Source organism: Pseudophryne corroboree, chromosome 2 (assembly GCF_028390025.1).
Source record: "Pseudophryne corroboree isolate aPseCor3 chromosome 2, aPseCor3.hap2, whole genome shotgun sequence".
NCBI lineage: Eukaryota > Metazoa > Chordata > Amphibia > Anura > Myobatrachidae > Pseudophryne > Pseudophryne corroboree.
The window spans coordinates 129,545,445-129,560,541 of record NC_086445.1 but is presented as its reverse complement, the minus strand read 5'-3'; the positions used below and the strand labels follow the sequence as shown (position 1 = coordinate 129,560,541).

General features: G+C 46.4%; 1 protein-coding gene across 1 annotated transcript in view; it reads left to right on the top strand.

Annotated features, from left to right (window-relative positions):
* The window catches only part of USP12 (ubiquitin specific peptidase 12), a 176,861-nt gene that overhangs the window by 149,597 nt on the left and 12,167 nt on the right, over positions 1-15,097 (top strand). Inside the window, exons 7-8 of the mRNA XM_063951708.1 lie at positions 10,807-11,004; positions 11,864-11,942. Coding sequence (XP_063807778.1) covers positions 10,807-11,004; positions 11,864-11,942 — 277 coding nt within the window. The remainder of the gene's footprint in view (positions 1-10,806; positions 11,005-11,863; positions 11,943-15,097) is intronic.

The window sequence follows — 15,097 nt, the reverse complement described above, 5'->3', positions numbered from 1 at the left end:
GCACCAGAGGATTCGTCTGTCACCGAAAGCCAGAATCTCACTCCTCTGGTGGCTGCAAACCTCTCACCTACTAGAGGGCCGAAGGTTCGGGATTCAGAATTGGATCCTCCTAACCACGGATGCAAGTCTCAGGGGTTGGGGAGCAGTCACCCAAGGGGAAAACTTCCAAGGAAGGCAGTCAAGTCTGGAATCCATCCTTCCAATAAACATTCTGGAACTAAGGGCCATGTACAACGGTGTACTACAAGCGTCACATCTTCTGAAAGATCAGGCCATTCAGGATTTGTTACCTCTTTGAGAAGGGTGCATTTTTGTATTCCACTAATAACTCCCACTATAAAAGAGGCTATCAATTCCAATTGGTTGATATTTAAAGTAAGTTATTTCATTTGTTGTTGGTGTATGGTGGCGCCAGGTGTGGTCACTTTCTTGTATCTATTCTCCACCCAGAGGTGTTCGCAGAGGTTACATGTATTTGGGGCATATCTCAAATAGACATGATGGCCTCCTGCCTCAACAAGAAGCTTCGGAGGTACTGTTCCAGGTCGAGAGACCCACAAGCAGTGGCGGTGGACACACTGGTAACTCCGTGGGTGTTCCAGTCAGTGTATGTGTTCCCTCCACTTCCGCTCATCCCAAGGATTCTGAAACTAATCAAAAGAACATGAGTTCAGGCGATCCTCATTGCTCCGGATTGGCCAAGAAGGGCTTGGTACGCAGATCTTCTGGCGTTACTGCTGGAAGATCTGAGGCCTCTTTCTCTTCGAGAGGACCTTCTGCAACAGGGGCCGTTCGCTTATCAAGACTTACCACGGCTACGTTTGACGGCATGGAGGTTGAACCCCAGATCTTAGCTCGGAAAGGGCATTCCGAACAAACTTTTTCCTACCCTGATACAGGCTAGGAAAGGAGTAATGTCTAAACACTACCATTGAATTTGGAAAAAGTACGTGTCTTGGTGTGAATCCAAGAAGTTTCCTACTGTGGCGTTTCAACTAGGGCGGTTTCTCCTCTTTCTGCAAGCAGGTGCGGATGTGGGCCTGCGTTTGGGCTCCATAAAAGTCCAGATTTCGGCCTTGTCCATCTTCTTCCAGAAACAATTGGCGGTCCTCCCTGAGGTTCAGACTTTCTTGAAAGGGGTTCTGCACATCCAGCCTCCCTTTGTGCCTCCTATGGGACCTTGGGATCTTAATGTGGTGCTGCAGTTCCTGCAGTCGGATTGGTTTGAACCTTTACAGGAGGTTGATGTCAAGTTTCTTACTTGGAAGGTGGTTACACTATTGGCATTGGCATCTGCTAGACGTGTGTCGGAATTGGGGGCATTGTCCTGCAAGAGCCCCTACTTGATTTTCCATGAAGATAGAGCTGAGCTCAGAACGCGTCAGCAATTTCTTCCGAAGGTTGTGTCGTCTTTTCATATAAACCAACCTATTATGGTGCCAGTGGCTACTGACTCCTCAATTACTTCAAAATCCTTGGATGTTGTAAGGGCTTTGAAGATTTATGTGAAGAGAACTTCTCGTCACAGAAAGTCAGACGCTCTGTTTGTCCTGTATGATCCCAACAGGGTTGGGTGTCCTGCTTCTAAGCAGGAGATTTCTCACTGGATCAGGTTTACTATTCAGCATGCTTATTCTACGTCAGGCTTGCCGTGTCCAGAATCTGTTCAGGCCCACTCTACTCGTAAAGTAGGTTCTTCCTGGGTGGCTGCCTGGGTTTCTCGGCTTTACAACTTTGCCGAGCGGCTACTTGGTCAGGATAAAACAGGTTTGCTAAGTTCTACAAGTTCGATACTTTGGCTTCTGAGGACCTAAAGTTTGGTCAATCTGTTCTGCAGGAGCCTCCACGCTGTCCCTCCCGTACTGGGAGCATTGGTACATCCCCATGGTACTAATGTGGACCCCAGCATCCTCTACGACATAGGTCTGCAAACTCAGTCCTCATTACCCCACACACTGCATGTTTTGCAGGTAACCCAGCAGGTGCACAGGTGTATTAATTACTCACAGACACACTTTAAAACAGGGGTAGGGAACCTCCGGCCCGCGGGCCGTATACGGCCCGCGAAGCCGTTTGGTCCGGCCCACCAGGTTGTGTCAGTGAGACACGCTGCCGCTCAGTCGGGCGGCAGCGTGTCTCAGCTGTCAGAGCAGGGAGACGGAGGAGAGCGCGGCTGTAGAATGGGACCAGCGGCGTGTAGTACTTCAAACCAGCCGCCGGTCCGTGAGCCAATCAGAGCTCGCGGACCGGCAGCCAATCAGGAGCCGCGGCTGCCGGTCCGCGAGCTCTGATTGGCTCTCGAACCGGCGGCTGATTTGAAGTACTACACGCCGCCGCTTTCACCTGACAGCCTCGCTCTCCTCCGTCGCGTCCACGGTAAGCAGCACGGAGGGGAGAGGGGAGGGCATTTGTATACCTGGCACTGTGGGGGCTGTATACCTGGCACTGTGGGGGGTATTTGTATACCTGGCACTGTGGGGGCTGTATACCTGGCACTGTGGGGGGTATTTGTATACCTGGCACTGTGGGGGGTATTTGTATACCTGGCACTGTGGGGGGCATTTGTATACCTGGCACTGTGGGGGAATCTGTATACCTGGCACTGTGGGGGAATCTGTATACCTGGCACTGTGGGGGGTATTTGTATACCTGGCACTGTGGGGGGCATTTGTATACCTGGCACTGTGAGGGGCATTTGTATACCTGGCACTGTGAGGGGCATTTGTATACCTGGCACTGTGAGGGGCATTTGTATACCTGGCACTGTGAGGGGCATTTGTATACCTGGCACTGTGGGGGGCATTTGTATACCTGGCACTGTGAGGGGCATTTGTATACCTGGCACTGTGAGGGGCATTTGTATACCTGGCACTGTGGGGGGTATTTGTATACCTGGCACTGTGGGGACATCTGTATACCTGGCACTGTGGGGGGTATTTGTATACCTGGCACTGTGGGGGGCATTTGTATACCTGGCACTGTGAGGGGCATTTGTATACCTGGCGCTGTGAGGGGCATTTGTATACCTGGCACTGTGAGGGGCATTTGTATACCTGGCACTGTGGGGGTATTTGTATACCTGGCACTGTGAGGGGCATTTGTATACCTGGCACTGTGGGGGGCATCTGTATACCTGGCACTGTGGGGGGCATCTGTATACCTGGCACTGTGAGGGGCATCTGTATACCTGGCACTGTGAGGGGCATTTGTATACCTGGCACAGTGGGGGCAATTGTGGATCTGGCACCGCACTATTGGGGGCATATGTGTATCACGTCCCATTTTAACTGGCCACACCCTTTTTTTTGGCGCGTGCGCGCCTCCGGCGCGCACACACAGTAACTCTAAGGGGCAGACCTACTGGGGGGCAGGGTCATTTTTTAAGTTGAAAATTTTTGTATGGCCCCCGAAGGATTTTATAAATATCCAAATGGCCCTCGGTAGAAAAAAGGTTCCCCACCCCTGCTTTAAAAGGTCTGCAGGTGGAGTTAATTATTCCACTTGTGATTCTGTGAGGAGACCTGCAAAACATGCACTGTGTGGGGTAATGAGGACAGAGTCTGCAGACCTACTGTATGCTCTAGGATGTAAGAGAAAATAGGATTTTAATTACCTACCGGTAAATCCTTTTCTCGTAGTCCGTAGAGGATGCTGGGCGCCCGCCCAGCGCTTCGTTTTCCTGCATTTGCTACTTAGTTAAGTACTGCATTGTTACTTGGTTAAGTACTGTTGTTCAGCCGTTGCTAAATAGTTTCAAGCTGGTTAGCTTGGTTTTCTGTTATGTGTGAGCTGGTGTGAATCTCACCACTATCTGTGTATTTCCTTCTCTCAAAGTATGTCCGTCTCCTCGGGCACAGTTTCTAGACTGAGTCTGGTAGGAGGGGCATAGAGGGAGGAGCCAGCCCACACTAATAAACTCTTAAATTGCCCATGGCTCCCAAGGAACCTGTCTATACCCCATGGTACTAATGTGGACCCCAGCATCCTCTACGGACTACAAGAAAAGGATTTACCGGTAGGTAATTAAAATCCTATTTTTACACTGCAATTAGATTTCAGTTTGAACACACCCCACCCAAATCTAACTCTCTCTGCACATGTTATATCTACCCCACCCCCCTGCAGTGCACATGGTTTTGCCCAACTGCTAACAAATTTGCTGCTACGATCAGGTCTGAATTACCCCCAGAGAAAGGTGAAGTGCCGGCACATGAGAAGTATAGCGGGTGCACATGGACCCAACATACGATGGGACCGATACTGCTAGTCTCCATATTAATGCTCTATGGTCTGTCCTGAGACTGACATGCACAGTGGGTGTGGAGACTCGCCTCCTCCCAACAGAGACCATAGCGAATTACACAGGGTCAGTATCAGCAGTCCCGGGGGGAACGACGAGTCCAAATCTTACTGGTTGTATATAAATGAAAATATCTTTATGCCATTATCCTACTGAATTGAAGCATTAAATGTGCATGTGTAGACTAAGGAGTAATTCTATGTCAGACAGAAAACCATAAAGCATAAAAATTGTGTTTAGAAAAGCGTTTGAGCCATCTGATAATTCTCCAGCCCTGTTTAATCTGCTGCTTCACAAAGTGCTTACATTTTCCAGGCTTATTGCTGTCTTCTAAAACCCAGTGTGCAGAACACATCACTGTATCTCTTTTACCAATTTATTAACAAAGAATGTCTGATTGTTGGATACCTAAGAAAAGCTATTCCTATCAGAGTTATAATGGTGACATTTCCATCACATATTGCATGTGTAATTAGGAGACTAATTGTTCTACAGCAAGTGCTCAGACTAATACCACAAAGCATCTTCTGTATTCCCAACAAAGAAATGTTTGATGCTTCATTAAAATAAACTGTATTTCTCTATCGTCCTAAGTGGATGCTGGGGTTCCTGAAAGGACCATGGGGAATAGCGGCTCCGCAGGAGACAGGGCACAAAAAAGTAAAGCTTTACTAGGTCAGGTGGTGTGCACTGGCTCCTCCCCCTATGACCCTCCTCCAGACTCCAGTTAGATTTTGTGCCCGAACGAGAAGGGTGCAATCTAGGTGGCTCTCCTAAAGAGCTGCTTAGAGAAAGTTTAGTTTAGGTTTTTTTCTTTACAGTGAGTCCTGCTGGCAACAGGATCACTGCAACGTGGGACTTAGGGGGAAAGTAGTAAACTCACCTGCATGCAGAGTGGATTTGCTGCTTGGCTACTGGACACCATTAGCTCCAGAGGGATCGAACACAGGCCCAGCCGTGGAGTCCGGTCCCGGAGCCGCGCCGCCGACCCCCTTGCAGATGCTGAAGCGTGAAGAGGTCCGGAAACCGGCGGCTGAAGACTCCTCAGTCTTCATAAGGTAGCGCACAGCACTGCAGCTGTGCGCCATTTTCCTCTCAGCACACTTCACTGGGCAGTCACTGAGGGTGCAGAGCGCTGGGGGGGGGCGCTCTGAGAGGCAAATATAAACCTTATACAAGGCTAAAAATACCTCACATATAGCCCATAGGGGCTATATGGAGATATTTAACCCCTGCCTGACTGGAAAAATAGCGGGAGAAGAACCCGCCGAAAAAGGGGCGGGGCCTATCTCCTCAGCACACGGCGCCATTTTCTGTCACAGCTCCGCTGGTCAGAACGGCTCCCAGGTCTCTCCCCTGCACTGCACTACAGAAACAGGGTAAAACAGAGAGGGGGGGCACATTAATGGCTATATATATATATATTAAAGCAGCTATAAGGGAGCACTTAATATAAGGATATCCCTTGTATATATAGCGCTTTGTGGTGTGTGCTGGCAGACTCTCCCTCTGTCTCCCCAAAAGGGCTAGTGGGTCCTGTCTTCATTAGAGCATTCCCTGTGAGTTTGCGGTGTGTGTCGGTACGTGGTGTCGACATGTATGAGGACGATATTGGTGTGGAGGCGGAGCAATTGCCAAATATGCAGATGTCACCCCCCAGGGGGTCGACACCAGAATGGATGCCTTTATTTGTGGAATTACGTGATGGTTTATCTTCCCTTAAACAGTCAGTTGAGGACATGAGGCGGCCGGACAATCAATTAATGCCTGTCCAGGCGCCTCAAACACCGTCAGGGGCTGTAAAACGCCCTTTGCCTCAGTCGGTCGACACAGACCCAGACACGGGCACTGATTCCAGTGACGACGGTAGAAATTCAAACGTATTTTCCAGTAGGGCCACACGTTATATGATTTTGGCAATGAAGGAGACGTTACATTTAGCTGATACTACAGATACCGTAAAACAGGGTATTATGTATGGTGTGAAAAAACTACAAACAGTTTTTCCTGAATCAGAAGAATTAAATGACGTGTGTGATGAAGCGTGGGTTGCTCCTGATAAAAAGTTGATAATTTCAAAAAAGTTATTGGCATTATACCCTTTCCCGCCAGAGGTTAGGGCGCGCTGGGAAACACCCCCTAAGGTGGACAAGGCGCTCACACGCTTATCCAAACAAGTGGCGTTACCCTCTCCTGAGACGGCCGCACTTAAGGATCCATCAGATAGAAAGATGGAAGTTATTCAAAAGAATATATACACACATGCAGGTGTTATACTACGACCAGCTATAGCAACTGCCTGGATGTGCAGTGCTGGAGTAGTTTGGTCAGAATCCCTGATTGAAAATATTGATACCCTAGATAGGGACAATGTTTTACTGTCGTTAGAACAAATAAAGGATGCATTTATCTATATGCGTGATGCACAGAGGGATATTTGCACACTGGCATCTCGGGTGAGTGCTATGTCCATTTCAGCCAGAAGAGCCTTATGGACACGACAGTGGACAGGCGATGCGGATTCAAAACGTCACATGGAGGTTTTGCCGTATAAAGGGGAGGAGTTATTTGGAGTTGGTCTATCAGACTTGGTGGCCACGGCTACTGCCGGGAAATCCACTTTTTTACCTCAAGTCACTCCCCAACAGAGAAAGGCACCGACCTTTCAACCGCAGCCTTTTCGCTCCTACAAAAATAAGAGAGCAAAGGGCTTGTCGTACCTGCCACGAGGCAGAGGAAGAGGGAAGAGACACCAACAGGCAGCTCCTTCCCAGGAACAGAAGCCCTCCCCGGCTCCTGCAAAAACCTCAGCATGACGCTGGGGCCTCTCAAGCGGACTCGGGGACAGTGGGGGGCCGTCTCAAAAATTACAGCGCGCAGTGGGCTCACTCGCAGGTAGACCCCTGGATCCTGCAGATAATATCTCAGGGGTACAGGTTGGAATTAGAGACGGATCCTCCTCATCGTTTCCTGAAGTCTGCCTTACCAACCGTCTCTTCCGAAAGGGAGAGGGTGTTGGAAGCCATTCACAAGCTGTACGCTCAGCAGGTGATAGTCAAAGTACCCCTATTACAACAAGGAAAGGGGTATTATTCCACTCTATTTGTGGTACCGAAGCCGGATGGCTCGGTAAGGCCTATTCTAAATCTGAAGTCCTTGAACCTCTACATAAAAAAGTTCAAGTTCAAGATGGAGTCACTCAGAGCAGTGATAGCGAACCTGGAAGAAGGGGACTTTATGGTATCCTTGGACATCAAGGATGCGTATCTACACGTTCCGATTTACCCCGCACACCAGGGGTACCTCAGGTTCATTGTTCAAAACTGTCACTATCAGTTTCAGACGCTGCCGTTCGGATTGTCCACGGCGCCTCGGGTCTTTACCAAGGTAATGGCCGAGATGATGATTCTTCTTCGAAGAAAAGGCGTATTAGTTATCCCATACTTGGACGATCTCCTAATAAGGGCAAGGTCCAGAGAACAGCTGGAGACAGCTTTAGCACTATCTCAAGAGGTGCTAAGACAACACGGGTGGATTCTGAATATTCCAAAATCCCATTTAATCCCGACAACTCGTCTGCTGTTCCTAGGAATGATTCTGGACACGGTTCAGAAAAAGGTTTTCCTTCCAGAGGAAAAAGCCAAGGAGTTATCCGATCTGGTCAGGAACCTCCTAAAACCAGGAAAAGTGTCAGTACATCAATGCACAAGAGTCCTGGGAAAAATGGTGGCTTCTTACGAAGCAATTCCATTCGGCAGATTCCATGCAAGAATATTCCAAAGGGATCTGTTGGACAAATGGTCAGGGTCGCATCTGCAGATGCACCTGCGAATAACCCTGTCACCAAAGACAAGGGTGTCACTTCTGTGGTGGTTGCAGAAGGCTCACCTATTAGAAGGCCGCAGATTCGGCATTCAGGATTGGATCCTGGTGACCACGGACGCCAGCCTGAGAGGCTGGGGAGCAGTCACACAAGGAAGAAACTTCCAGGGAGTATGGACGAGTCTGGAAAAGTCTCTTCACATAAACATTCTGGAACTAAGAGCAATCTACAATGCTCTAAGCCAGGCGGAACTTCTCCTGCAAGGAAAGCCGGTGTTGATTCAGTCGGACAACATCACGGCGGTCGCCCATGTAAACAGGCAGGGCGGCACAAGAAGCAGGAGTGCAATGGCAGAAGCTGCCAAGATTCTTCGCTGGGCGGAGAATCACGTGATAGCACTGTCAGCAGTGTTCATCCCGGGCGTGGACAACTGGGAAGCAGACTTCCTCAGCAGACACGATCTTCATCCGGGAGAGTGGGGTCTACATCCAGAAGTCTTCAACATGTTAATAGACCGTTGGGAAAGACCAATTGTAGACATGATGGCGTCTCGCCTCAACAAGAAACTGGACAAATATTGCGCCAGGTCAAGAGATCCACAGGCAATAGCTGTGGACGCACTGGTAACTCCTTGGGTGTACCAGTCAGTGTATGTGTTTCCTCCTCTGCCGCTCATACCAAAGGTATTGAAGATCATACGGCAAAGAAGAGTAAGAACAATACTAGTGGTTCCGGATTGGCCGAGAAGGACTTGGTATCCGGAACTTCAAGAGATGCTCACGGACGAACCGTGGCCTCTACCTCTGAGAAGGGACCTGCTACAGCAGGGTCCCTGTCTTTTTCAAGACTTACCGCGGCTGCGTTTGACGGCATGGCGGTTGAACGCCAGATCCTAAAAGGGAAAGGCATTCCAGAAGAAGTCATTCCTACCTTGATTAAGGCACGGAAGGAAGTCACCGTGAAACATTATCACCGCATTTGGCGAAAATATGTAGCGTGGTGCGAGGATCGGAGGGTTCCGACGGAGGAATTCCAACTGGGTCGTTTCCTACATTTCCTGCAATCAGGATTATCTATGGGTCTCAAATTGGGATCCATTAAGGTTCAAATTTCGGCCCTGTCAATATTCTTCCAAAAAGAATTGGCCTCTGTCCCTGAGGTCCAGACTTTTGTCAAGGGAGTACTGCATATACAGCCTCCTGTGGTGCCTCCGGTGGCACCGTGGGATCTAAATGTAGTTTTAGATTTCCTCAAATCCCATTGGTTTGAACCATTGAAAAAGGTGGATTTGAAATATCTCACATTGAAAGTGACTATGTTACTAGCCCTGGCCTCTGCCAGGAGAGTATCTGAATTGGCGGCTTTATCTTATAAAAGTCCTTATCTAATCTTCCATTCGGATAGGGCAGAACTGCGGACTCGTCCGCATTTTCTCCCTAAAGTGGTATCAGCATTTCATCTGAACCAACCTATTGTGGTGCCTGCGGCCACTAGCGACTTGGAGGACTCCAAGTTGTTGGACGTTGTCAGAGCCTTAAAAATATACATTGCAAGGACGGCTGGAGTCAGAAAATCTGACTCGCTGTTTATATTGTATGCACCCAACAAGTTGGGCGCACCTGCTTCTAAGCAGTCGATTGCTCGTTGGATTTGTAACACAATTCAACTTGCACATTCTGTGGCAGGCCTGCCACAGCCTAAAACTGTAAAAGCCCACTCCACAAGGAAGGTGGGCTCATCTTGGGCGGCTGCCCGAGGGGTCTCGGCATTACAACTCTGCCGAGCAGCTACGTGGTCGGGGGAGAACACGTTTGTAAAATTTTACAAATTTGATACCCTGGCAAAGGAGGACCTGGAGTTCTCTCATTCGGTGCTGCAGAGTCATCCGCACTCTCCCGCCCGTTTGGGAGCTTTGGTATAATCCCCATGGTCCTTTCAGGAACCCCAGCATCCACTTAGGACGATAGAGAAAATAAGAATTTACTTACCGATAATTCTATTTCTCGGAGTCCGTAGTGGATGCTGGGCGCCCATCCCAAGTGCGGATTATCTGCAATACTTGTACATAGTTATTGTTAACTAATTCGGGTTATTGTTAAGGAGCCATCTTTAAGAGGCCCTTTCTGTTGTCATACTGTTAACTGGGTTTAGATCACAAGTTGTACGGTGTGATTGGTGTGGCTGGTATGAGTCTTACCCGGGATTCAAAATGCCTCCCTTATTGTGTATGCTCGTCCGGGCACAGTACCTAACTGGAGTCTGGAGGAGGGTCATAGGGGGAGGAGCCAGTGCACACCACCTGACCTAGTAAAGCTTTACTTTTTTGTGCCCTGTCTCCTGCGGAGCCGCTATTCCCCATGGTCCTTTCAGGAACCCCAGCATCCACTACGGACTCCGAGAAATAGAATTATCGGTAAGTAAATTCTTATTTTCTCTGAACTGTACTTTGTTTAATTTTAGCTTATTAATCAACGTGTACAAATGTATTCAAAGGAACAGAATGCAAAATCAAACTTTTAATAAGATCTTATAATGTGTTTTAGACTTCCGTCTTTTTTCTTTTCACGTTAAAGATGTAGTTTAAGAACTGGCTCATCTGCATCCTATGTGCTGCTGTAAAATATAATCTTAACACTGAAATCACAATCTATTATTAAATTCCAGTTTATTTTGTTTGTTTTAGGATGAAAGTAAAAAAGCTTCCTATGATTTTAGCTCTCCATCTAAAGAGGTTCAAATACATGGATCAGCTGCATCGATATACAAAGCTCTCATACAGAGTTGTGTTTCCTTTAGAGCTACGGCTTTTTAACACATCGGGCGATGCCACCAACCCAGACAGAATGTATGATCTCGTAGCTGTGGTTGTCCACTGTGGAAGGCAAGTTCAGAAAACAAAAGACGTTCTATTAAAGCTGTGCCGGTGCTGAAATGTCCTGAGCATGGCTTTGTCTTATCAGCCCATGTGACACCAGTCTTACCTCTTCAAACGCCCAACTCCGGGAGATTTATAAAAGCTTGAAGAGAGAGAAAGTACCAATCAATTCGGCTCCTAATTCATTTATCAAAACGGCCTGTAAAATTGGAGCAAATTGGTTGATACTTTTATCTTTCTCCAAGCTTTGATAAATCTCCACAAGAATCTTTTAGTTTGCCGGGGAAGAAAGGGCAGCCATTAATTACAATAGGAATGACTGACTGGGAGACAACAGAAGTAGTTCTGCAGACCAGATCTAGTTCTGCTATTTAGAACATCTAAACCTGGTCCTTAAATAAGTAATTACAATTTACCTCTTGTTTTTGTTGAAGTAAATTGAGTAACCCGTCTCGGTTAATGAAAATGTGATGTTAGTAGAGGACCTGTGTCCATGGCGATGGTTAAGTTTTATTGAATTGCTAGGCAATTATAGTCCTTTTTCTGTCTTGGGGTATCTTCTTACTGTATTATGTTTATGGCTCCCTCCTGTGCTGTATAGCTTGGTCTTAAGATCATCAGAGTTGATTGTTTACATCAACTCTGATTTGTTGCCACCAAAGTGGAGTGCTGTACTTTGCTGCAGGGTTCCTGTATTCATTATAGCCGGGGCCACTTATTGTCGGTTGCATTCTTTAATGTATGAATAAATGTACGATAAATGACTGTAATGTGTTTCTGCTGTGTTCTTTCCCCCAAACTATAAGCTTACAAACCATACAGTATTAAAATATTTATCTATTTTAATTTTTTTATTTTTTAACAGTGGTCCAAACAGAGGACATTATATTGCAATAGTGAAGAGTCATGATTTTTGGCTGTTGTTCGATGATGACATTGTAGAGGTGAGTCACTTGTTACTGTTACCTCAGCTAAGTTTCAGACTACTGAATATTATAATTTCGAGGGCAAAAAGAAAAACTAATTTATTTCCTTGTACAAGAATGAAATGGTTTTGATTATCTCGGTACAGGAAAATCTAGTGCAAGTTGATCTGACCTGAAAGTACCTTGTAGCATTCATAACGTTACTATGCTTAGCACTGCAGTGTATAGAAAGCTTTTCATGGTGTGTACTATGAACTGGATCTATAATCGCAAGGTCATTAATATATCCTAAATACAAGTGAGCAGTGTTCCACATAAACATAAGCTTTCGCAATGGATGCCATTACGCCTACTATGTATCTACTTATATAAAAGTCGTAGGTTCCACTACTTCTATTGATCCGGATCTAGTCAATGTAGAAAACCAAGGAGAATGTGGGGGGAGGGAAGTGGGCAGGTTAATATATTTGTTATGAACTACAGTAGAGAGGCAAATATCTCAGTGGAGTTTGAAGTAAAGTTTTTTGAGAGAAATGGGTGTGGGAGGATACAGTCATCCACAGCCATATATGGAATGAGGGGGAGTGGAGTACCTTTTTGGTTGAGAGATTGGCAGCAGTCTGACCATATATCTAATGTCCTTGATTGGAGGCGGTTGAGGAATCATTAAACAATTCTCTTTGAAAGTTATTTCATAGTTTTGATGGAGTAGAGGTGTATCATGGGATGGCCATGCTGAAGTAGTAGCTGTTATTGAAGCAGTTAATAAGTTGTCTACTAGATACTTGTCACCTTGAGAGTTGCAGTGCATGCATTGGTTCTAATGGTCAGGTTATAGAAGAAAAGGAAAAATGGCTTACCTCTTACTGTGGGGGCAGAATTTTAGGTCATGCCTATAAGCTGTAGAGGAAGTGTCTTCCTTAAAGCAAACGTGCCCATAAAACTGTGACGTGTAGGGGAAGATTTTTTGCAGACAAAGTAAATGCAATGGGGTCAATCCGGGTGTAGTATGGTATGCCGGCGGCCAGCATACCGGCCCCAGGATCCCGATCGCCGGCATACCGTCAGCTTGGCCAGCACAAATGAGCCCTTTGCGGGCTCGCTGCGCTCACCACGCTGCGGGCACGGTGGCACGCGCTATCTATTCTAGTCGTGGATCCCTAAGAGGGAGAAAAGATGTTGAGATTCCTGCGCCGGTATACTGTGCGTCAGGATACCAACAGCCGGCAAACTGAAGACCACCTAGTCAATCCACGTGGAGTGGTTCAGCCCTGGTTGCTTGACTATTTTTACTTTTTTTTATTTTGTGTGTGTGATGACCCCTGTAAGTTAGTAGTCAGAAACCACCATTACTTCATTTTTACTTACCTTCATATGAAGATAGCGCCATAATTTTTTTTTCATGGCTTATGACATTTTTCACTGTTGCTGACGTTTGGAGTAAATACAATATCTCCACTCAGAAAAGTCATAGTAAAGCTAAGATCAAAACCATTTTTTCAGCACATTTCAAGCTGCATATTTTATCATTTAACTATTTCTCTACCTTACTTCCTAATGACTGAAATTTGAGGGCAAAGTTAATTGCCAGAAAAAAAAGCCATATTTTTAAATGGAATAAAATGGAATATCAAATGGCAATTTATTTTTTATTTTTTATACAGTTACCCCTCATAGAGTACTCTATAGGCTGTGAATTTGACATTTTTTATCAGGTCCCCCACCAGAGATATAAGAGGTCAATTTAAAACGGAAAAGTTAGCAATTTCAAACTGCTCTAATAAAAAAAGTAGACAAGATAGATAACTCAAAATTTGTTTGGCAAATCTTTGAGTATATAATTATTCCAAAACAAAATTACAGCTCTGAAGTTCTATTCCTTCCCACTGAAATACAATAAAAAAAAATAAAAAACAGACTTTTTTTAAAAATCTGACAATTAACTTTGTCCTTAAATTTCAGTCATAAGGAAGTGAGTTAGGGAAATAGTTATATGACAAAAAATGTTGCTTGAAATGTGAAAATAATGTTTCTCCGACAGGGTCCACAAGTTATCCACAGAATAACAATGGGATATGATGGAGCAATAGCGGATTGGCACCAAACGATCAAAAGCTTTCTGACCTCCCAGGATGCAATGGGCTCGTCCATATATCCCGCCCACTGGCTCAGGCAAATCAGTTTTTTGTTTGGTGCGGCAGGAGCCGGACCATGGTCAGAGGGCTGCTGTTTTTTAGCAGCCCTAAGCTTTATGTTATTTTTATAGTCTTACTAGTTTTTTTTAAATGATCTTTCTAAATAGCTTAGAAAGAGTCACTCCAACAACTCTCCGCCAGGTCGCGACAACGCTTACCCACGAGTACAGTGCTGTTTCGGCGGGCGTCTGTGTCGGATATCCTAGCAGGTCCAGCAGACGTTACCAGGCTGTGGCCGGAGCACGGGGAGAAGGTAAGGCAATCGGTTCCTTTTAGTAGATGGAATACGGACACAGCCACACTGTATTGGGAGGAGACTACCAAACAGTAGCTGACGCAGCTGCCACTGCGGGTGCACCAGCGCTAGGCCTTAGGGATCTTAGGCACCAGGAATAGTATGAGGCCACGATCCCTAGGGTTGATGTCAGCAGGGGGAGTCAGCCGCTCTCCTTGTCGCCCCTCCCCTAGGTTCATGACCAGTTTCCGCCGAGTCTCCCGCCATGAACTGTTTCCTTGCTTCCGTCCCAGATACTACCACGAGGGGGCTCGGTAGCAGCATAGGCGGATGTGTGACTAGTGCGACTGTGTGACCGGTGCGTCTGTGTTCACTATAGGTTCATGGAGCGGCAGTGTACACTGGTAGCGTCTGGATACACTCAGCGTTCGCTAACGTATTGATCGATCCTGGAAGCGAGGTGAGTCTCCCTGTATCCCACTCTACTGAGTATGGGCTATACAGCACTAAATCTCTATCTACTTTTTTGAGTACGAATAGTTAGATAAGTGCCTATTGTATATGAGTCTGTATACATTTACTGTGGTTTCTTTCGCATTGCGTCTGAATACTTTAGATCTGTTTAAACAGGATTCAGTAATATGTTCGCCTACATACTTATGTGTTATTAGTTGATGATTTGCTCATGTGACTAATATATAATGTGACTGACTGCTAGTGTGATTGCTGACTTTACTATATGT